General features: G+C 41.4%; 1 protein-coding gene across 1 annotated transcript in view; it reads right to left on the bottom strand.

Annotated features, from left to right (window-relative positions):
* LOC143819138 (cilia- and flagella-associated protein 337-like) overlaps nucleotides 1-24,177 on the bottom strand; it is a 38,102-nt gene that overhangs the window by 12,933 nt on the left and 992 nt on the right. The window contains exons 2-18 of the mRNA XM_077300344.1: nucleotides 21,529-21,767; nucleotides 19,904-19,998; nucleotides 19,180-19,272; nucleotides 18,192-18,237; nucleotides 17,747-17,793; nucleotides 16,719-16,836; nucleotides 16,073-16,142; nucleotides 14,559-14,802; nucleotides 13,003-13,108; nucleotides 9,519-9,670; nucleotides 7,858-7,960; nucleotides 6,712-6,818; nucleotides 4,001-4,080; nucleotides 3,859-3,916; nucleotides 1,638-1,683; nucleotides 964-1,023; nucleotides 645-807 (exon numbers count right to left, since the gene is read on the bottom strand). Of these exons, the coding sequence (XP_077156459.1) occupies nucleotides 645-807; nucleotides 964-1,023; nucleotides 1,638-1,683; nucleotides 3,859-3,916; nucleotides 4,001-4,080; nucleotides 6,712-6,818; nucleotides 7,858-7,960; nucleotides 9,519-9,670; nucleotides 13,003-13,108; nucleotides 14,559-14,802; nucleotides 16,073-16,142; nucleotides 16,719-16,836; nucleotides 17,747-17,793; nucleotides 18,192-18,237; nucleotides 19,180-19,272; nucleotides 19,904-19,998; nucleotides 21,529-21,723 (1,783 nt within the window). The 5' untranslated portion in view covers nucleotides 21,724-21,767. The remainder of the gene's footprint in view (nucleotides 1-644; nucleotides 808-963; nucleotides 1,024-1,637; nucleotides 1,684-3,858; nucleotides 3,917-4,000; nucleotides 4,081-6,711; nucleotides 6,819-7,857; nucleotides 7,961-9,518; nucleotides 9,671-13,002; nucleotides 13,109-14,558; nucleotides 14,803-16,072; nucleotides 16,143-16,718; nucleotides 16,837-17,746; nucleotides 17,794-18,191; nucleotides 18,238-19,179; nucleotides 19,273-19,903; nucleotides 19,999-21,528; nucleotides 21,768-24,177) is intronic.

Here is a 24,177-nt window from a genome sequence, read left to right as displayed (position 1 = left end):
CCCTTCTCCTTCCTGTTGTAGCCCCCTGAACTCCTGGATTGTTGTTCCTGAAAGTCAGCAAGCCCTCTTTACTAGAACAGGGGTCAATGTGGGGGTCTGTAATTGGAGAGAAATCATTGCTCCATCTTCTATAGACAGAAATATCATTCCATCAGAGGAACTGCATGGTTAGATACATGTCAATATTATTTGATGGTATTGCCTTTTGGACTGGACATCCTTTGTGACCTCATGGCACTGTCCATACAGATGATAATAGTAAGGCACTTTTCCTCAGGAGCTGCTATTACCAATGGCTAGATTACAAACAAGAAGAAGCTAAACATACGATAAAGAATAAAAATTGGCCATAGCATGTATTTATAGCTATCATCACCACAGCACTAGGAAAAGGCCACATTGCCATGTGCCAGTGTACATGGCTCTTGCTGCCCTATAGAATAAGGCTGAATTAACTCTGTGGTGGTCATGGTCACTCCATAATGAGTTGGTTTGGAGCCACTGGTCATTTGTTGCAGTTAGGGGCCGATACAGCCAAGAGAAACCACCCAACTTAAAACAAATAATTATTAACACAACAACCTTTGGATTCCTAATACATTTAAGATTTATTTAATCCTAGTAAAAGAAATAATATTACTCACCTGTTCCTTCTTCCATTGCTGTCCTGTTTATAGCACTTAGGCGGCTACAGAGATGTCCTGATACCAGATTCCATATAAGAACTTCACCATCAAAACTAGAAGTGGCCAAGAAATGTGGTGGGCAGGAAGCTACACATAAAATATCATCCCTGTGACCTTTTCCCTAGATGACATGATACAAAATAGTAATAAACATGTAGCCTTTGCACTACAAAGCTCCCATGAATTAAGATGTTATGAAGCAAAAACAATATAGAGATTAAGCAGCAAGAAGAGTCATTGACATTTTATTCATGTTATCATATGACAATCTTCTTACCACACTTTCAGTCCACGCTGGTTGTAAATCCGATCCTTGAGCCATTTCATCATTACTTTCCTGAGATTTTAAAAGAATATCAATGACATTTCTAGCTCTTGGGAATCATCACATAAAATAGAATCAAACAAAATATAAACTACAACAATATCAAGTAAGCAACCATTCAGATATGACAAAATGATGCCACAGGTACCACTCACATTCCTAGAGAAAGACACTGTTAATTCTATGTAAAATAATTTCACAATAGACAACCACAGGAAATCCTGAGGGGAAGCTTTGCCTGTCATAGTGCAGTCGTCAGCAGTGTTGCACCCTCTAAATCCATTGTCTAGGATTGCACAGTTAGCCAACGTTTGGGAGCATGCAAGTGACTACATGAGATACACTGTAGAAATGAAGGGAGTAGCTTTAATTTGGTGGGAAACCATATCCAAAAATCAGTGAGGTAACAGACGCCATAGATGACTGTCCTACAAATGAACAGGATCTTTGCATCGCAGAAGGGAGCACTCTGTCAATTAATGTAAAATCGTAAGTCTGTATTTCAGGGTACACTAAGATAATGCAATTGAGCACTCATTCTAGCTACATCATCATACATCTCATATTTGTTTTAGTGATTATATAATGGAATAATTCAAAATAAGGAAATTACCAGTTATACTTACAGGAAAAATACTGATATTTCTGCACCCTCCAACAGATACGATGTACCTTTTAAAACAGAATCATTTTTTTGTACAGTGGGAGGAAGCAGGAGGCCAACTTTAACTTTGTCGTCATCCTGAAGGAATCTATGTACTATATCACTGCTTTCAAAAGGTATATAAGGATGTATGAGACATTCACAGCTCTTATCCTTCACTGAGTAGATTACTGCACACACTGTCATTTAACATTTTTGTTAATCAACCATTACCTTTTTAAAGTGCTATATCTAAAACACTTTGCATGCATGCTTACTTGGAGGCCTCCATTAAAAACTGCAGGATCCACTAAACTCATCAGGAAATTCTTGGGTAAATTAGATACCCAACGACTCATAAAGATGTAACTTCAAGGTTGCAATCTTAAACATGTTTACTCTTTTCAGTTTAGAAAAGAGATGACTGGGGGGGAGCATAAAAGGATTATGAAATTATGCATGGGGAACAAAGAGTAGACAGAGAATTTTTTCTCCTTTTCCCAAAACAGTAGAACTTTAGGGCCTCCAATGAAGCTGATGGGTAATAGAGTCAGGACGGACAAAAGCTGTGGCTATGTAACTTTACAGATGCTGTGGTGTTTTGCTATAAAAGTATTTTGAGTTTTTTTATTTTTTGTGAATTAATGTATATTTCCTGTAGTTTAAAATGCAGGCCTCTGAGGTAAAAAAAAGTGGGGGCTACAATGGTGAGTGAAGTATATTGTGATTAAATGGTTGCTGTAGCCTGGATGGGGGCAGTTGACTGGGTTTGTTCAGAGGGCTTGTGGGGAAGGAGTTGCATGGGTGGAGAGAGAGAGTGAGATGCTGTGGAGAATGAGAGCAATCTGTGTTCTTTGAATGGAAGTCTTTAGCCTAAGTGGCGAGATAGAAATCTGTTCTTTTCTATGGAAGACAGCCTAAGCGGCAAATGGTGAAAACAGAAGTCTTTTGTGACTATGTCTACTTAGGGAACTTCAGAGAAAGAAGGAGAACAGTACCTGTCTTCAAACCAAGATGCTAGGAGTATAAAGGAATCCATTATGCTTTTGAACTACACTGAACCATTAAGCTTTTATACTTCTAAACAAACAATTTCTGTTGAAGTAAAAAGAGCAGTTTTATATAGAATTTATATAAGGGATCTCACCTCACATGCTGACCACTCTGTCATTCTACCAAATATTAAACCATTCTGTTCTCCAAGTTAAATTAAGAAGTCTGAGGCAAAAATCATCAGAGAGAGCAAAGAAAGTCAAGGAGGCAGCACAATACACATCATTTCAGAGCACTACAGAGAAGTGTCATTACGGGTGTTATATATCAGAGGAGTTTCAGGAAGAGGCAAAGCATTACAGATGTTGTTTGATTTTTATACTTGTCCTGTAAATTATTACACCTACCACTTCCTACTTACTTCACAAACCTTTCATAGTTAGAAGTAAACTAAGATAGAATAGAATAGAATATTCCATCACTTTATATCAGTGGTCCCCAACCTTTATTAGGCTGGGGACCGGCAGGGTATCGGGTCGCGCCCGCAGGGACCGCGCCCGCGCGGGCCACGCCCATGCTTTGGGCCGCGCCCGCGAGCCGCGCCCAGCCGCACTCGTGGGCCGCGCTCGCGGGCCGCACCCATGGATCAGCCCGGCCCTGATTCCCTCCCCGCCCTCCCGCAGTAAGTAGCTTCCCGGGCTGCAAGCTTGCGGCCTGGGAAGTTTTTTACTGCGGGGGGGGGGGCGGGGAGAGGGAGCTGCGGCCCGGCGCCATGGCCTTTGCGGCCCGGCACCGGGCCGCGGCCCGCAGGTTAGGGGACCACTGCTTTATATGACCCCAGACAAGCAAGAAAGGGTATAAGGTAAGCACCATCAAGGAATAACTTCTTGAAAGTTAAGTAAAACAGCACAAACAATTCAGTGCAGCATCTGGAAATATCTGCAGTCATACAGATCCTTTTGATCTAATTGAATGAGACACCAGTACTTATTTCAGATAATATTTGTGTAGCAGATTCAAGACTTTGCTACATAACTTGTATTTCCAGAATTTTCACGTGTGCCAATTACATTATAAGGGTAGCAGTCAACTGTCTCAAACTATCATCTTTAAGGTGTGTAATTGCTATTATAAGGATTCCATGCCTATTTCGTCAGTTTGTGTTTATGTTCACAACTGTTTACTTATAATGTTCTGAGGATCTTTCGTACCTGTTGCTGTAAATATCAGCATATGTGCATGCAAGGACTTCATCAGCTGCACTGGTGGCTGAAACACAGAGCAAATGATCAGCTGTGTCCTACTCTTGGCATAATATCAGAGAAACAAAGAGGATGGCCTTTAATTTTCTACCTTCCTTAAGGGTGTGGATACAACTGAGAGTGCAGCTATCCCATTTTTTCAGACTGCCATCTGTTCCACCAGTGATCAACCTGGAAGAGGAAGAAACAGTTACCCAAAGCTTTTTTAGTTTTGTGTCACTAAATTGAAAACAATTGGGAGAGAGGATAGTTTTGCCAGTTGCTTTGTGACTCTGTAATTTGATCCTGCACACTGGTCATAATTGTGGCAATTTTTAAAAGCTTCTCTTGTGTGGATTAAGTTTAATGGTTCGCAGAAGGTCCATGTGCCTCAGCTGCCTTTTTATTGTTAGGCTTTTGGAGACTGCCAAAATAGTCCCCCCCCCCACAAACACTTTGTTCACTAAAGCATTAAAAAGAAATATGTTTCAAAACGTTTGGCTTCCCATCCCAGTCTCTCTCTCTCTCTCTCTCTCTCTCTCTCTCTCTCTCTCTCTCTCTCTCTCTCTCTTTCTCTCTCAATTTACATCTCATGTCCATTTCATTCTATTCTGATGATCCCCCCCCCATTTTGTTTGCATGCAGCATTAAAATCCTTTTTCTTCCACTTGGAATGCTGCTGTTTGCCTCCAATCCAATCCCCTTTTCAAGTCAATACCAGCAAGGATCTAATCCTCATGCAGATCCTTTTAAAATTTCCTCCCATTATTTGAATGTTTTTTAATTCAGCGATCCAAAACTAGTGGATAATGCTAGACTTGTGCTGCTGGTCAAGACATAAAAAAAAATTAAAACAAGGGGAAAATGAAACTTGGACACTGATGAAGGGGGAAGGATGGTGAAAGGTGCAGAGTGGGTGAAATTACCTCATTGTGGATGGGGGAGTGGTCTTCAAGGGGCAACAAAAGGGGGAGGGGAAGAAAATCCCAGGGAATCTGTACACCTTTAGCTTAGAAGCTAAACACGCAAAACAAAAATGGTATAAAAAACCCGGGAAAACAGTGACCAGACTGAGCGCTGAAGGGAGGAAAATCAATGCAGAACAACAAAGAAAACTCAGCTGACATGCACAGTGCAAGTGAGGGACCAGTCATGCCTACTAGGTTTAGGATGAGTTTTTCTTAAGGCATCAAGTTCTAGCTAAGACTTACATTCTAGTTTCAACAGTGACCAGTCATATGCTTTTGTGAGCTCACAAGCAGGGCAGAAAAATGAGGACCATTTCTTATTATTTGTCCACAACATCTGCTGCTCACTGCTTCTGAACATGGAAGGTGTATTAAGTGATCATGTCTAACAGCTATTACTTTGTTATCCAGCACTCATGAAAAATGTGTTGTCAAATAGTCTTACTGCTCTACCCTGCCCTCTACCCAGAGGAATCCACAGCAATCTAACCCCATGCTATTGTGAGCCCCATAGCAATAGCCTCCATGTCTAGCAGGATCTTTCTCCCCCTCCTTCCTGAGCCATCCAATGCACAACAATCAGGCTTTGCTGTCTGAGAACCTTCCAATATACTTGGCTCCCAAGAACTTGGGAGAAGAGGAAGACAATAAAAGATAGTCATCTGAAAGTGCTTCCAGTCAGAAGCCCAGCAATGACTTGAGGAATTGAGCTGACCAGATGAAGAAGTAGAATGGGGGTACACTCATACTCTCAAAGATGCAGAGGTACGATGGCTAAGGGTGAAGAGTTTGCAGTTGGTGAAGCTGGTTAACTAAATGTTCTGGATAATTAAGTGAAAGATAACATTGTTATTGTAGTTCTGTTCTCCATCTCATTTACATAAAGGGAATGTCCCAACTGGTAATTAAACCATCTGCTATTAATAACTATGCAAGGAAAGGATGTAATCTTCATGGCATCCTCTATTCTCTCATCCATTGTACACCTCCTCCTCATCCCCATTTGAAATCTTCCAATATGTGGTCTAGGCAGAGCCCTCTACTTTTCATACATTTCTCTTTTCATCTATGAATCTAACTGGAGGGCATTAGACACGAAAGATTAGCTTTTTCTTCTTTGTTGTACAGCCAAAACATTACTCTGAGGTCCTTAAAGGATAAAACCAATACAAAACATACGTTTAAAAATGGTGATCTTCCCATTTGGGAAATTTTGTATCTAAGGTAGTGTGTGTACAATTTAAGAAATGTAATTATGCAGTTATCATTGATTTTCTGATCAGAGCTCTATGCACTCCCAAACATCATAAAATTGGGCCCGGAACAACTACCGTTCTTGTGCATACTGCCCTATATACTTTCATGCTATCAAGTTATATCAGACTGATAATTCTTGTTGATTATCCAAAGGTCACAAGTATTAAGTGACCCATTACTTTGGAGCTAATCTTTTCTGAGTTGTAGTAATGGACTTTCATTGAAGTTATAGAAGTGATAATTACAGGCAAATTTTGTTCTACTATCTTACAGCTACTTCATACATTAGACCATAAGGAAATAAAATATTTGCCTATATCTCATAATATGTAATAGGTGAATATGAATAGATTTCCCCCCTACCACCAATAAACAGATCAGGCAAAGCTAGTATATAAAACAGTGTGGAACAAAAAAATAGATTCACACAAACCCCTAAATATGTATTTTCTGCTTAGAGTGGGTCCTCCAAGGCAAATGCTGGCAGGGGCTCATGGGAATTGTAGTCCATGAACATCTGGAGGACCACAGGTTGACTACCCCTGCTCCAAGGGACAGCTTTGGAATTTAAAAAGGTATTGTTTACGTCTTTGTATACCTCTTCCCACTTGCATCTAAAGCCATGCATGTTACTGCTGTTTCTCCATGAGCTTCACATACTTTCATCACTAGCTGCCCATTTTTCAGATCCCATACTTTTATAACCTAGAAGAAGGAAGGACAAAGTAAGATCTGATTTCTTTTCCTTTTTTAACCATATAGAAGGGTTGGGAAAGAATGGGAAAGACAAGAAACAATATACATTATCCCTAAAACAATTAGAATAAAATTAGTTTAAATGTAACAGAAATCTATCTTAGGAGTGTCACATAATAGGAATACCTGTTCCTGCATTCAGGTGGGTAGCTAGTAGTGTTGGCTGAAGGGATTTGCATTTACCATCTCTTAGTTGGCAGGTAGGAGGTCAGTATGGCGAAGGAAAACGCAACTCAAATAATTGGCATAAAAAGGCCACAGCTTTATTAACACAACCAAATGCATAGGGTTGGGGCAACAAGGGTATGAGCCTAAATCTAGGCAGTCTGCTGACTGCACAACACACTACCCAAAGAAGGAGCCCATCAAGTACCCCGCTGGGTTACGGGTCTCTTCTTTGGGATATCCTATACCTAGGGAGACGACCCCCGTGGAGGGCCAAAGGGCGCGAACCTCCTTGGCTACCTCCAGAGCCATCTGGTCATGAAACCCGCTCACAAACCTACCCTGTTGGGTCTGAACGCAAGACAAATCCGTGCTGGCTTCCCTGGGTCACCAAGATTCAGATGTTTGCAGATCACTCCCTTTAAATATCTGCTCCATTATCTTTCCTGCGACAGAGGTGCACATGAAAGGTGCCCTGGCATGTAGTTTCCTGGGTCATCCCTTTTTTGAAACTTGGGATAATATTTTCTCTAATCCAGTCTTCTGGCAAATTTCCAATCCTCCAAGAGATCCCTAGACTGTTCTGCTGCTTCAGGGTTAATTATTGCATCCTGAATGTCTGATTCACGTACTTGTAACTACATTTGGATGCAGTAAGAGTCACAACAAACTGATTTTATCACTACCACTTCATTTGGCTAATACACTGAGCTGACACGTATCACACCAATGAAACCTCTAGCTTTGCTGAAGCATGGTAAATTGCTATCACTCTTTGCTATTTTTTAATGCATCACAGCGACAGTATTTCAGAATTACTTACAGACCCTTCTGAACAGCTAACCACCTGCTGGGACTGCTTATTATACTGACAGCAAAAGACTGGTTCATTATGGGACATGCCTGATTCATGGATCTGATTTCCCCTGGAAAAGGAACAAAGGAGTTATCTATGTTTGACTTTTCTTAATCTCAGTGTACATGCATTTGCAATTATTTGCAGTTATAATTATTTTGGCACTCTGGCTCTGATAACCAAATACAAAGTATCTGACCCTAAATGGACCCTTCTAACCAAATGTTTAATGTTTTTTTCCTTCTGATTAATAGTATTGACAGGAATGCAGAATGGCAAACCAAGATGAGCATAGATATTTTCTTTACTTTTATTCTGTGGTAAAAAAAAAAGATTTAAATGACTGAGTTCCGAATTATAATACATTTTATGTTGTTGTTGTTAGGTGCGAAGTCGACCCCATGGACAATGATCCTCCAGGCCTTCCTGTCCTCTACCATTCCCCGGTGTCCATTTAAGTTTGCACCTACTGCTTCAGTGACTCCATCCAGCCACCTCATTCTCTGTCGTCCCCTTCTTCTTTTACCCTCAATCACTCCCAGCATTAGGCTCTTCTCCAGGGAGTCCTTCCTTCTCATGAGGTGGCCAAAGTACGTACATTTTATGTATATTATGCCATTTCCCCATGGAACAGTGCAATGGTCAGCCACTTGAATTTGTATAGCAGAGATGTGTGACTGCATATTAACTATTATATAATTATCATTTTTAAATTAATAGCATTCTGTGATAGTAGTAAATATTCAGGTATCCTCATTATTCTGGAACCTAGCAGCTTGGTTAAGAATTCTCAACAGTACAAAGAGGGGAGAGAGGAAAGAGGGAGTGGAAAGGTGGACGTTTTCCTCTCTCTTCTCATTGACCATGGGGGATGGGCCCTGGAATGCTGCTCTCATCCTGGCCCACCATTGATACAAGCCAGTGAACACAGAACCTCTCTCAGCCAGCTCCCCTGGTACCTCAGAGCACCAGAAGAACACACTTCCCGGAGTGCAAAACTAGACATGGCAGAGTCCTTGTGGCTGCCACAAGGATGCTGCACCATTTTTAAATGATTCAAAAATGCTACAAGTTTCTGATCCTGATTAGATTCACAGTGCAGTCTTCTTCCTTCCCCTGTGCCTTTTCAAGTGCCAAAACAGCTGGGAGGGGGGGGGCATTTCATCACTGGAGAAGAAGCCCTGGGTGGGAGGGGGGATATCCCACGGTGCTGCGGCCCCTATTAGGATTAGACCCTTGAGGAGTCACTTTAAAATGGTGACAGTATTCCCAAGGCAGCCATGAGGACACCATCATGTGTAGTTTGGCCCTTTGACATATCAAAAAGAGCATCTGAAACACAAGGAAGAAAAAGATTCTCTGCTCATCTGGCTCCTGCCTGTACCAGATTAGGTTGCAGCCCTAGCAGAGGCCCAAAAGGCAAGGGATAATAAAATTAATGTAACATCTAAAACAAATAAGGTTTTTGTTATTAAAATATAATAAAAATGAAAGGCTTTTTTAAAATGAAACCAGGTTTTTGCACATCCCCATTACTTGCTGTGTTAAATCTGACTACACATAGTTCATTGAAAAGGCAGTACACGCCCTATGCATCACTCACTACCAACAGTAGATTGTTTGCATACTTATGCTGGAATCGCAGGAGAGCAAAAGTCTCAGCTGCCAAATAGAGAGACTGCAGGTCGGCAGAAAAATAGCAAACGTCCATCTGTCCTCTGATCTGGGTGACTTTGGGTATGACTGTGAGGAGGCAGGAGTGGACTTCCAAATCCCATACCTTTGATAGATATATGGATTGAGAAAAGTTAACATTCAGGTATCCCGTATAAACACAGAGCTATGCTATGACAAACGGTTGAAAGAAAAATCTCTCATGGGATCATCATTATCTTTCTCCTCCCTCTTGTTCAAGTACTGAGAGATGAAGATCCCGATGAGACAGGGCTTCGAGAACAGTGGGGCATGGAAAGCCCTTCATAGTGGAAAAGCTGCTATCAACACCTGGTGGCTAATATCACATGTGGAAACAGTCTATGGGAGAATAAAGTTTGGCGTCGCTGAAAGAGTGTTTCCAGATGTCCCTCACTCCCATGCAGAGCTGCACTCATGTTACTACATCAGAAGAGGGAAATGGTGCCTCCAGAACGCAAGGGTTCGGTGATATGACTGTTTCTCAGTGCTGCTTATCTGTATTCTACTGACATTTGAACTAGCAGAAGTCAGCATGCAGATCACCTTGGGAGGCTCCAGGATATGGGCATGTTGATTGAACTGTGTGATCAGATGTCTGGAACGCTATGCCACAAAATTATCATGAAGTCTCATGTCTGGAAGTGCCTCACAGATCAGTACATGTGGCTGTGAAGCTCCCCCTTCCTTGTTTTTTTTTTTCTCTTGAGCTCCTGGCAGGTGCCTTTTTGAGGACTCTTTGGACACCAAGAGAGCCTGTGGTGCAGGTGTGTGCCAGGACATGCTGCTTCTGCTCTTTGTTTGCCTTGAGCAGAGAAGAACCATGATTACAGGCAAAAAGCAACTGTCGTCAGCTTAATCACCCACAGCAGGGGTAGTCAAACTGCGGCCCTCCAGATGTCCATGGACTACCATTCCCATGAGCCCCTGCCAGCATTTGCTGGCAAGGGGCTCAAGGGAATGGTAGTCCATGGACATCTGGAGGGCCGCAGTTTGACTACCCCTGCTTTACAGCATGTATTTATTTTCTCAGCCTTAAAGGTACTCTTAAATATTTGTCTTTACCCTTATCATATTAACTGGCTCAACCGGTGATTATTTTGCCATAATTGCAATGTTTATGCCCAATAATTATACAGTTTACCATGGTAACACCTGTATGAAAGCTCTCCCTGTTGCTAAAGTACTCTGTGGTGTTGTAATACAATTCGCAGTACTAAGAAAAGGGAGGGTTGATGTGACGGCAATGAACTCTACCCTTTGGCCTTTGCTGTCTGTGCAGCTCACCCTGTGGTTTCTTCTCTTGGTTGAGCAAGCAGCTAGTACAGTCCCTGAACAGAATCTTTATGCAGTGCTAAAAACAAAGGCCAGGTCCCAAAGGCCTGTGAAACTAGTCCTATGAGATCAGTATCAGAAGCTGCCAGAATGAGAACTGGGAGGTATAGATCTTCAGCATGCAGCTTCATGTGACATCTGGCTCATGGCCCTGATTCCAGGTTCTCAGTCCTCTTAAAGAAGAGCTGGTTCTTATATGCCGCTTTTCTCTACCCAAAGGAGGCTCAAAGCGGCCTACAGTCGCCTTCCCTTTCTTCTCCCCACAACAGACACCCTGTGGGGTAGGTGGGGCTGAGAGAGCCCTGATATCACTGCTTGGTCAGAACAGTTTTATCAACACCATGGGGAGCCCAAGGTCACCCAGCTGGCTGCATGTGGGGGAGTGCAGAATCGAACCTGACATAGAATCATAGAATCATAGAATCATAGAGTTGGAAGGGGCCATACAGGCCATCTAGTCCAACCCCCTGCTCAACGCAGGATTAGCCCTAAGCATCCTAAAGCATCCAAGAAAAGTGTGTATCCAACCTTTGCTTGAAGACTTCCAGTGAGGGGGCACTCACCACCTCCTTAGGCAGCCTATTCCACTGCTGAACGACTCTGACTGAGAAAAACTTTTTCCTGATATCTAGCCTATATCGTTGTACTTGAAGTTTAAACCCATTACTGCGTGTCCTTTCCTCTGCAGCCAGCAGAAACAGCATCCTGCCCTCCTCCAAGTGACAACCTTTCAAATACTTAAAGAGGGCTATCATGTCCCCTCTCAACCTCCTTTTCTCCAGGCTGAACATTCCCAAGTCCCTCAACCTATCTTCATAGGGCTTGGTCCCTTGGCCCCAGATCATCTTCGTCGCTCTCCTCTGTACCCTTTCAATTTTATCGATGTCCTTCTTGAAGTGAGGCCTCCAGAACTGCACACAGTACTCCAGGTGTGGTCTGACCAGTGCCGTATACAATGGGACTATGACATCTTGTGATTTTGATGTGATGCCTCTGTTGATACAGCCCAAAATGGCATTTGCCTTTTTTACCGCTGCATCACACTGCCTGCTCATGTTTAGTTTACAATCCACAAGTACCCCAAGGTCTCGTTCACACACAGTGCTACCTAGAAGCGTATCCCCCAGATACATGCCAGATTAGAAGTCCACACTCCTAACCACTACACCTACCACTCAGATGTCATGGTGGGGGCTTCAGATATTTTTGTTTGCTTTTGTTTTTTGGACACACCACTGCTGTCAATGCAGCACTAGCAAAGCCAGGGGAGTTTCAGGGCATTCTGCAATATGTCCTGAAGGTCTGTCATGCAAAGCACAGAAAAAATTCTACTGAGCTAGCATAAGCATGATTCTGGGCATCTTCTTACATCCTTGTCATTAACTCAAAAATCTGGGACACATTAATCCGCAAAAGTTCTGCAATGTGTATACTTCAGCAAATTTACTTATTGTTTATTCTTCTTTCTGGTGGTGACTGCAAACATTTTGTACAGTACTCTGAAATGCCACCCACTGGGCACTGCCTTTCCTGCTCAGGCCTTTCCTGCTACATTGCTGAGATTTTATCAGGAATTGCCAATTTGATCTTCAACATATTTCTATAGTTTGAAGGTCAGAGATTTTATTTTTAATATTTCTTGAATAAAAGCTGATGGGTCCAGGATAGGACAGGACAGGACAGGACAACACAACATGGGAGCTAAGGGAATGTGGTGATCTGGATTCAGATCTTGCCTCCACCACAATCTCATTAGGTGGCTTTAGTTCAGTAGCCCTGTCTCAGCTTTCCAATTACTATACTGGGGCAACAATGCTACCACAATATTCTGACCACCTGTAAAGATAGCAAGATAATGTGTGTGCAGATCTTTGAACATCAAAAGTGCCGTGTACTAAATATTCTAATCACAGGACATTTTTATACTTAATACCCAATTTCCTTCCTTGCATGGGATTGTGAAATATACATAATTTTGGCCATATAACTGAGGCATACAATTGGATCAAATGCACAGAAAGATCCCATCCAGGCTTCTAAGTACACATATCCCTAGAGTTTTTCCATGCCGATCAGAAGTCTCACCTTGACGGTGCCGTCCAGAGACACCGAGAAAATCTTTGTGCTGCCTTGAACAATGCCTAGGAAGCCAATCGGAGATGTGTGTCCTCGCAGAATGCCAACAGCCCATCTAGTACAGTGGCCAAGCAACAACAACAAAGAGTTATCATCCCAGCAAATGTCAGGGCCCGTTTTCCCATACCCCCCATGCATTTAAGACGTTGTCTCTGTTCAGAGGGTATAATTAAGACAATTGCTCACATTTTATTATTTTGCCCACTATATGTGGAAGAGAGGAAATGGTTGATTATACCCCTCCTTGCACAGTCTAGCCCTCTTGAAAAAAAATTAAAATATGCTGAGGGCCTAACATTGAGACATCTTTTGGATGATAGGTACAAGTGAATCACTTATGGTTGCAAGGGTTTTCTCACAGTGCTTCGTAAACGCAAAGCTCTTTTGATAACGCAATTTTATAACTTTCATCTTTGCTATTATCATATTTCTTATTGGAGCCTTTTAAAATTATTCATAGAATCATAGAATTGGAAGGGATCTCCAGGGTCATTTATCATTATGGGTGTACTTTATTAATTAATGTTAGTGTATCTATGCCACACTGATTTAATTATTTGTCCTGATCCAGCACAGTTAGTCACTTTGTTTAAACATGGATGGTGTCGTTTTATCCATTTGCTGGAATTCCCTGGTCAGTGGGCCGTAAATAAACCGAATGAATGAATATTTACTATACTGGGCAAATAGCACCACCAGGGGGCCACTTTGTATAAGAAAAAGTGTACAAGGTTTAAAAAGACACGCCACTCATCCAGGAATGTGAATCCAATCCAAATGGGAAGTAATTGGAGATAGGAGATTTGGATTGCTATCCTAAGTAGATATATACCCTTCTGAGTGCATTCACTTCAGTGGAAGTCGGGTATGGTGGCTCAGGCAGCCTTATGGTCTGACTCATCCGCTCCCCGTAAAGAGAGCCAACAATTTTACTTGGTAAACCGAGGCAGAGAAAAGTGTTTGAAACCACTTGGAAAAGTGAACCAGGCGGAAGGAGCTACTCTGAAGTCCCATTCTTTTCTGTTACATGGAGTACAAAGGCAAATTTGCTTTCAGTTTGTATCAGATTAATATTGTTACTGCTGTATGATTACAGTGGAGGTCTGAGAAAGCCATGAATAAGGAGACAGGACCAGGCTTGTCATAGAACTGTTGAAAAAAAAATGCTTTAGTCATAACAATTGCTGAAGGCTACCACAAGGTTATTATACAGCAGTAATTAAATATTGATGCAAGCACCTGGGTGGGGATTTAAACCCTGGCCAACATCAAGGACAAAGTGAAGACAGAGGAAAACTAATGAATAATTAATGTTTCAGAAATATTAGATCTATACAAGGTCCTGGTTCTAAACTTTAATACTTTTACTTGAAAGTAAGCCATCCTGAATTCAGCGGAACTAACTTTGAAGAAAATGTCTCATTTAGCAGAGCCTTCATTCATCTATCCATGAAGAAGGGAGCTGGGGACAACCTAGACCCATTTTATCCCATTTAACTTTGTACCCAGGGATGTAAGGGTTCCACAGACGAATATTCCGGTCCAAACCACCAGTCACAAGAATATTATTTTCTCTGCAATAGTCAAAAGTCTTGGCTCCTTTGTACACTTTAAAAACAGACTCATCACACTGAAAGCGCTTGGGCGGAGAAGCACCAGTTGGTGTAGGGAATTTGTTCTGACTGCCACTCCTGGAACCCATCAGAGTTTTCAAGCGATGCTTCACATTTTTGGTTCTACTAACACAACCTGTGTCAGAGGAAAATAAAAAAAGGCAAATGAGCTGTAAAAGAGGGGGGCAATAGATCAAAATATTTCTATGTAGGCTGTACACCACATTTATGTTCCAATTGTTTTTTTAATTATTTTAATAAAATATTGATTTAAAATTCAAACATGTGTACCAAAATTCAGATATTCATATCAAAAGAAGAGATACAGCCAACACCCAAAGTCCAAGAAAATTGCCTCTCAAAGCCATTTATTAAACATGCACTAAATCCCCCCTTCCTTCCCACAAAATGTACATTCATTAAGCATTTAAAAAACGCAAACTGTTTCAAGAATAATAATCAATCCTCCTCGTGGAGGGTTGATTCATGTTTCATTTATGCCATCTGCTTTAAATAACTATTAGGCAGAAGCAACTGATTATTGCCATTCATTGATGATGAGATCAGCTTTCTCTAAATTCCTTCATTTAAAAAGTTGTTAGCTGACAGAATTGGGAGCAGAACCTTTGATATGAATTCCAATGGGTGTCCCTCAGAATTAGGATGACTTGTATACTAAGTAAAGCAAAAGGACTGTCTCCTCTAACTCAGTACCGTCTATACTGTACTATCAGTAATGGATTTCAGGATACAATCCTGACAATTATTTAACTGAATTAGAAAAGCCATCTGTCTACCCCTCTGTTCTTTTCAAATAGAAGTTAACTGGAGATCCATTCTCTAGTGTTGAATTAATGTGCTCCTTTCTTTATGACTTCTGAAAAGCTTGGGTCATGTTGAGAATTTAGCTCCTTGTTCATAGTTTAAGTATCATGAACCAGTGAAATAATGTTTTTGGCTATTTGGAGAAGATTATTTTTATTTATTTACTTATTTTTTATTTTCTTAGATTTTTATACTGCCCTCCGATATGACTCAGGGTTGTTTACATGAAACATCGTAGGTTATTGCATACAACATCAAAACATATATCATAGTCATGGTATAATTGACAGAGTGTTGCGTTAGTGGAGACAGCAAGAGTGAAGAGACCCAGGTACAAATCCCAGTTTGGGTGTAGTAATACCTTCTATGCCTAACCTACCCCACAAGATTTTTATTATGAAAATAAAACGTGGGGTTGGGGAACCATGCCTGCCAATCTAATCTCCTTGGAGGAAGGACAGGATAGAAACTGAAGGAATAAATCTCTTCCTTTACAACTGAAAGCAATTCTTATGTCTTTTATTGACTTTATTCCAAATACAAATCTTGACAAATTTGTTCTGCTAGAGAATTCTCCTTACCAATCACCAATGCAGTACTATCATCATTTGAACTAGATATGATGGATTCCACAGAATGGATATATTTAATCTGCAATGACAAGAAAACAAAAGATAAAATTCAAAGTTTCCTCAGGCTGTCTCAGTTAGCTAGCTGAGTGAGTGACTGATATAAACAAACAAACATCATAGAAGAAGGAACTAATGCAAGAGACTAGCTAAGGATAATCTATGGCAAGCAATGAGAGTCAGGAGTGCACATAGACCGCTTACGCTCTAGAGGCTTCATACCGGGCTGCAGGCAGGAGGTTTAGTTGTGGCAGGTTGATCCACCTCTTCCTGTACCCGCATGGGGGAGCACTTGGCCCCGTGTGTCTCATCCGCCCCCAATTTGTGCTCCTGCACAGGAGCTGGGGCAGTGAAGTTCTCAGTGCATAAACGGTCATAGAGAGGAAAGGAAAGTAAGCTGCAGTGCAGCCATCACATAAAAAGTAATAAGGCAGGTTTCTGATATGAACATATTCCCTGGGAAGCTTCTTTTAAGACTGATGCAAACAACCCACAATGTATGCAGAGACTGCCTCATGATTGTTCTGAATCCTTCACACGAGCAGATGTGCCATTACATTCAAACTAAAGTAAGCACCAGGGTCTGAAATCCTCTTACCTTTGTCACCCAGTCATTGTGAACCTTCCAACGAATGAAGGTAATACTTTCACAGTGATTTAAAGCATCTATGGAAACTGTGGGGATTTCTTCCACTGCTGGACATTTTGTCCAGTTCCTACAAGTAGGAAAGATTGTTAAGGTGGAAGGCTAGATAGAAGGACAGAAGCAGACCAGAAAGTATCAGATTCCTCTTAGATGTCATTCAGGAGCATTATTATTAATACCCAATCTACAGCATATTTTGCAGCTGTCTTGTTTGTTTTAAAACACATTTGACAAAATCTGTCACTAAACTCACTCAAAGGACCACCCAAAAAAAAATGAGATACATATATACTATAGAAAGAGCCTCTTGTGTCTCAGAGTGAAGGCAGTAAAAATGCTGTCTGAAGCTGTCTGCCCATGAGGCTGGGAGTTCAATCCCAGCAGCCAGCTCAAGGTTGACTCAGCCTTCCACCCTTCCGAGGTTGGTAAAATGAGTACCCAGCTTGCTGGGGGGGGGGGTAAACAGTAATGACTGGGGAAGGCACTGGCAAACCACCCCGTATTGAGTCTGCCATGAAAACGCTAGAGGGCGTCACCCCAAGGGTCAGACATGACTCGGTGCTTGCACAGGGGATACCTTTACCTTTATACTATAGTGGTTCCCTACAGCTTGCCTTTGGAGACTGAGATGAGCTAATGAAACATAATGACTTGAGGCAGTATGGTGTATAGCAAGGGTAGTCAACCTGTGGTCCTCCAGATGTTCATGGACTACAATTCCCATGAGGGTTTGCTGGCAGGGGCTCATGGGAATTGTAGTCCATGAACATCTGGAGGACCACAGGTTGACTATTCCTGGTGTATAGAACTGACAATATCCTCCTGCCAGAAATCTATGTACCAGAATATCTCAAATTCATCTCAGGATCTTCTTAAACTTCATTTTTGGAATTGGACTGTAAGCCAAAATAGGCTGTACTAAGATCAGCTGAAGAAGGAGTAGCATTTTGTGTTATCATTCCCTACTAGCCATTACATACCTCAGTGATTCTGCCACAGAATCGATCAATAGGATATTGACACAGCCCTAATAAATAAAATGCCAATAAATGTAAGAGTTAATAACCACTTTCCAATATTATTTCTGCTATTACAATATATTTCTACTTTGCCTAATAATTGAATTTTAAAAGTGAAAGAACGGAAGAATATCAATGGCAGTATCTATATCTAAATAAAGCATATTGCCAGTCAACCCATTAAATATCTTGCTTTCTACATTCACCATTAATGTAAAGAAACAGCACAAGTGAAATATTTAAAAAATATTATTTAATAATATGAATCTTCCCTGCTGCAAATTATGAATCCTTACAAGGAGACATAGTAAAACGTACTTATATTAAAGACTTACATGTTATGTTCAATGGATGTGTCTTTGTAATAAATGTGAAGTAAAGTACACCGAACAAATCATTACCATACCTGTTCATCGCCATATGATATCACACATTCACCTTCTCCACGAACACTTTAAATAAGGAGAAAAATGATTATCTAAACCAGGCATTTGACAAAACAGGCAATCTGGTTCACACTGACCAAATGCTAAGTATAAATAATATATCCATAATAATACCCATAACATCTTATGGGTGGGATCCAGAGATCTTTGGGTTGTATTCTGCTCATAGAATTAGGCTCTACTCCTTTCTTCCAACTACAGCCACCCTGTGTTGCTGGACATCTGTACTTCCGGGTCAGGAAGCCACCAGAAATGGTATGAGGGGTGTAGTTGAGGTGGAAATCAATGGAGTGCCCCCCCACTCCCAAGTTGCATGAGAAGAAGTTCCTTTCACTCATGCAAGCATCCAGACCTAGTCTGCATCCAGACCTAGGGCTGTAGTTCAGAATTATTGTGGGAGTGTATGAAGCTGGAACTTCTACCTAGTCTTAGAAATGTGGCTGAGGATTCAGCATCAAGATCACTGTAGTAAACAGGTACAGCAGAAAGCCTGAGAATATGCACGGTTCTGCTGTACAGGTGCTTGATTCTTCCATAGGTGAAGAAGTAACCTTTTTATATCAGGGTAAAATCCAACTTGTAGCATATCATCTTCCTGCGTGAGACCTTCCTTAGTCAGAAAAGCCATCTGTCTATCCCTCTGTTCTTTTTCAAATAGAAGTTTGTCGTGATTTTCTGCATAGGTGTTCAAGGGCAGACAATGACAGAATACCTGCCATTGGGCCTGAGCTTCCTAAGTGATCTCCATCTAAACAGTATGACAGAATCAGTAAGGGGTGATGGTTCAGTTGGGATCCGTACTCTGTAAGGGCTTGTGCTTTATATTCTTAAAACTGGTAATATTTTGGCAGCTGCCAGTCTTCATATCAGTTTGTCTCATCAGAAAGTTATATTTCTATACCAGAAAAAAAGCCTGCTTTTCGTTATGTTAGTTGTTTCAGTTCTTACCTATAATCCAAACACAGAGGCATAGTTTCAAGGCCAGTAATTTGACAATAGGGTTCCATGGTGGAGAGCTCATATAGACGTATCTCTCTATCACTTAAACACAATGTTAAAATTATGTTTAGAAATCTAGCAAATGGTTTTTACACTTAGAGTTTCTTTCACACCCTTCACCTGTGTTATTATTTACCTGTAAAAATTCATCTTGCAGACGATTATACTAAAGCATACTTGGAGCCTAACAACCGTGGGCAATGGGAATGTATGCTATCCACAACCCTCCCAATACGCATGGTTATGTTGTAAGGACAGAGCTAACAAATCTGCTTGATGTATACAGAATTTCCATGTTTGTTTCATTTCAATAAGTTTCACTGTCACTGGTTTGGGGGCACATATCATAAGAAAGAGAGTGGAAATCAATCACTGACTCTCCATACTTCAAGAACAAGTGGGACTTTCGTATTGCATTAGTGGTCTGTACTGCAAGGCATTAATGTGCATGTGGGGGGGGGAGGAACAAACAAATGTGGTGTATCATAAAATTCTGAAATTTTATCCTTCCTAGATCCCCCAAAAGAAACAAGGGTCTCAAAGAAAAGGGTACCGCAACCTTGAAACCCAACAGAAATCCAATATGTGCAAGGTTTGTTCCATGTCTCCCTTGTATTTGTAAAATGATAGTCATTGCAAAATTTTGACAATGATAGCATAGTATACTACGTACCAGGTCCCGATAATTAGCTTGTTGTAATGAGGCATTATAATTGAGTCAGAAACCCACTTCATCTTCTGGTTTTGCTGTTTGTTTTCATTTTCGCCCTAGACTCCAAAGAGAATAGGTAAAATATCTGACCTCCAGTGAGAAAGACATATACAAGAGGGGGACCCACAGGGGCTGGTTTCCACTCCCCTTGTCATTCTGTCTCCACTAACCACCCTCCTTCTTCTTTCCCCCATCTCCTTGCTCAGCAGCCCACTCAACCTATATCCCCCAACTATTCCCTCGTCATAGAATAGAATCATAGAATCATAGAGTTGGAAGGGGCCATACAGGCCATCTAGTCCAACCCCCTGCTCAACGCAGGATTAGCCCTAAGCATCCTAAAGCCCGCTCTTATCCTTATAATGGCATGCCTTCCCTCTCACAATGTTTCTTTCCCCGTTTCCCTTTCCATTCTTTCTTCACCTCTACTCTCCTCCTTTCATTGTTGAGCTTCAGTACACACTGAAAATACACTTGTCGACCCTTTCAGTCAAAAGAGCAATCACACTTACTGGTAAGACACCATGGAACATATTCTCCACATACGCATGATAAAACATAACCACTCATAAAGGTATTCTCTTTACAGGGTACACAATATTTTAATTTGCATACAGTGTTTTATGTTACATTTGACAAAAGTACAGCTGAAACTTCAGAATTATTCATGTACTGGTTCCCAGCTGTATTTTAAAAGTGAATGGGTATTGGCTCTTTCTTGTAAACAGATGTATGAGCATCCGCACAGGATGTATGTTCAGGGTTCAACTAAACACGATGCATGATCCAAGCTGGGATAGGAGTTTCCTGCCTGCACTCCACATGCATTGCACATAACATCCAGAAAGAGTCTTCCCAAACACTGCAGGGCCAGTTCCTGCTCGGAAGCACTGGGGAGGGGAGGGGCTTCAGCCTTCTCTCCCCAACTGTTTAGCTGAGCCAAAGTAAGATCAGGAAGCTAGTTTGTCCTATTTGGGGGCTCCACATGTCATGTAAAGCCCAAGAGCAGGGCAAACTCCCCTCCTCCCACAGCTATTTCAGCAAGGGAGGAAAAGCTGAAGTATCTCTTCCCCACTCAGCACTTGTGAGCAGATACTGACTTCACAATGCTTACGAACAGAATCCTGAATCAGGCTGGGTATTGTGTCTGGAGCCCCGCTGAGGACAGAGCTTGAGGTCCAAAGCAGGATCTTAAGCCTGGAGTATAATTGACCAATGTGTGGCCAGATCCCGTCAGTTTAAAGCAAAACTGACCAACGGTGCGCACTGGCAGGAAGATCAATTGTGTGGCTTGTGTATATAAGTTGGGGTTGGTTGTGGGTTCTTTGGTTCAGTTTTGACTCTTGTACCATCATTCTAGGGTCACAATAAAGAGCTGATTGAACTCCCGGTGTCCTGGCTTCCTTCAACCCCGTGGATCTAACACTGGGGGAACCTCTGACCTGATTCAGGTCATGTATAATGCTTGTTTGAGCTCTCAATCACTGTAACGGGTGTATGAGGCTAATATCCTTTTCTTTTAGCATCAGTAAATAGCACTTTCTTTAAGTACAATAAGAGCATTTTCTTTTATTTTGCAAACTCACAAGTATAAGAGAACTTTTCTTCAATTTTAAATTTCTGGTCCAAGTAGAAACCAGTCCATCTTGACCTACGCATATGATGTTACCATCGACAGTGGAGGAGATATAAACAAGCGGGTCTCTATGTGGAGTTTCTGTCACTCTGGATGGATAGAGAAGTGTGTTTTCTTTAGATTTTAGAAAGTGCTCGTCCATCATAGAGCTCTTCAGTTAAAGCAGAACTGCAGTGTTGGTAGGGACACCTGAAAGCAAGCAAAAATTGTGGATTAATATTTCGGCTGTATATATAAATTCAACAGTGCAGACTGCCTGGAATTCTTGCATTTCTTAGGGTCTGGACAGTACACCCTCTTAACACCATTGAAATCAATGGGCTGAAAAGGGCATAATTCTGTTTAGGATTGCACTTTGATCATGTTGGAATCTGAGAAAATGGATACACATGCTCATCACTTAAATTGCACTCTTTCCCTATGCACAATTCTGATGTACCTTCATCTAGTTGTTTCTGTCACTTCATAAGTCCTTTAAAACCCCTCAGAGATTCTATGCATATATAGGATGGGATTGCCAATCTCCAGGTCTCCTGCTATTACAACTATTACAGCTATCTGCAGGTGACAGAGAACAGCTCACCCAAAGAAAATGGCCACTTTGGAAGTTGGACTCTATTGAAGTCCCTCCCCTCCCCAACACCTCCCTCCTCAGGAGTCATCCCCCAAATCTCCAGGTATCTCCCCGCACTTTGCCGGCACCTCTATGCATGTTGTCTAACACAGAAGAGGTAAAGCTGGCTGACCTTTTACCCTGAATACCTTGCTTATATCAGCAATACATCCCAGTGTATTTTATTTTTATTTATTTTATTTACATTTGTATACCGTCCTCCCCTAAGGCTCAGGGCGGGATTTTAGTCACATATCTTTACTTACTCTCCCAGGTCATTCTTAAGCCTTGATCTGAATTGAAAAACTCATCCATGTAGACATTATGTCTCACCCTTCCCTCCTCACAAGGGCCACCAAGGCATAAAACAAATTATACATCATAAGCACATTTTAAAACCATTAAAACAAACCAGGTAGGTCAGGAAAGAGGAATCATTGAGGGAACACCAAAGGAAACAAAAAAGTTTTCACTTGCTGACAGAAGATGGTAACAAAAGGGGACTGACTAATCTCCCTGGGGAGAGAATTCCACAGTTTTGATGCCATGACGAAGAAGGCCCTCTTCCAGGATGTCATCTACCTTCTCACAGAAGGTGAGTGTGCACAAAGCAAGGCCTCTGACAATGACCATAACTGTCAGGCAAGTTCTTATGGGGTTGGTGCCAAATCATACAGAATTTTAAAGGTCAACACCAGCACCTTGAATTGGGCCTGGAAAAGGTTGGGAGCCAGAGTAGATGGACAAAGACGGAAGTGATATGTGTAGGCAGAGTTTAAATTTGAAAAGTGGTGCACAGCACCAGGCTGCCTAAAGAAAAAAAAAGTTTTATTAAAAAGAGAAACTGTTTAGAAAGAGAGAAAAGAGACCTAACTAACTGTTCTGTTGTGGAGGCAAGCTGGAAGTATGTGCAAAGGAGCAGGAAGTCTCCAAAGCCAATCAGGATATAGGAGACAATTTGAAAAAAATCAGGGAGTCCTACTCTAACTATACTAAATACACATCTTTTCTGATGCCCCCTGTGAGGTGTTCTTTATGCCCTCAAATCAAGCACACTACAGACCTTGCATATTCCAACAATATGGTCCCTTCAGCCTACTCCAGTCAACATCCTAGTTGCATATCCAATTAATAACTGAAAATACTATTTAAAAGGTAACATACAGAACTGTAATTTTGAGCATTCAGAGCACTTCACGCATATCAGTAATACAAGATAAGTAATGCCTTGTAATCATAAACTGAATCAATTAAGCAATTATTGGTCCAGCAGGATTTCCACATTCATCCTAAGCAAAGTTGCCTCTTATTTTTAGATAAAAAGAATATCCATTCTTGCTCTATACCAAACGGGGACAGCAAGCAAAATATTTATTTAATAGGAATAATCTGACAGCCAGTAAATTAAAGAGCAAGAGTCTATATACAAAAGCTTGTTGTGTCTTCAATAAATGTTTAGCAGTGGAGTTTCACACAGCTAATTATTTATGGATTTGCATTTCATTTCAACAGCGGCAAGGTTTCTAATTAATTTCCATTGTGCCATTATGCAAGGAGCACTCCTTGGGAGGGACAGAACTGACTCACACTTTAGCCTCCCACCTCTAAATGCATAATGTGTGAGATATGAAAGTTCTATAGGGCTCCTCCCCATCTCTGCTCTGCCTCTTGGGTGTAGTCTGCACGGAGCTTTTATTCCAATCCCAGCTCGATTCAGTCCCTGGCTTCTCCACTGAATGCGATTTCCATTTTGATTTTGTCCTATTTTAATTTTCCCTCTGCAACAAGCATGATTGATCCTGAGTGACCCTACCTTTATCCTGCAATATTTAGGAGTGGAAATAACCCTTGATATTTTCAGAATCAGATTGAGAAAGCATGAGAAATCATGCAGAGCCTCGGCTACTTATCATTTGCAAAAAGAGCTCCTGATTGGCCAAGGCTACCCAGGTGACAAGCTTGCTTTAAAGGGGCCATAATTTCTCT

The sequence above is a fragment of the Paroedura picta genome, chromosome 10 (genome assembly GCF_049243985.1).
Source record: "Paroedura picta isolate Pp20150507F chromosome 10, Ppicta_v3.0, whole genome shotgun sequence".
Taxonomy (NCBI): domain Eukaryota; kingdom Metazoa; phylum Chordata; class Lepidosauria; order Squamata; family Gekkonidae; genus Paroedura; species Paroedura picta.
This window is presented reverse-complemented; position numbering and strand designations above follow the sequence as displayed.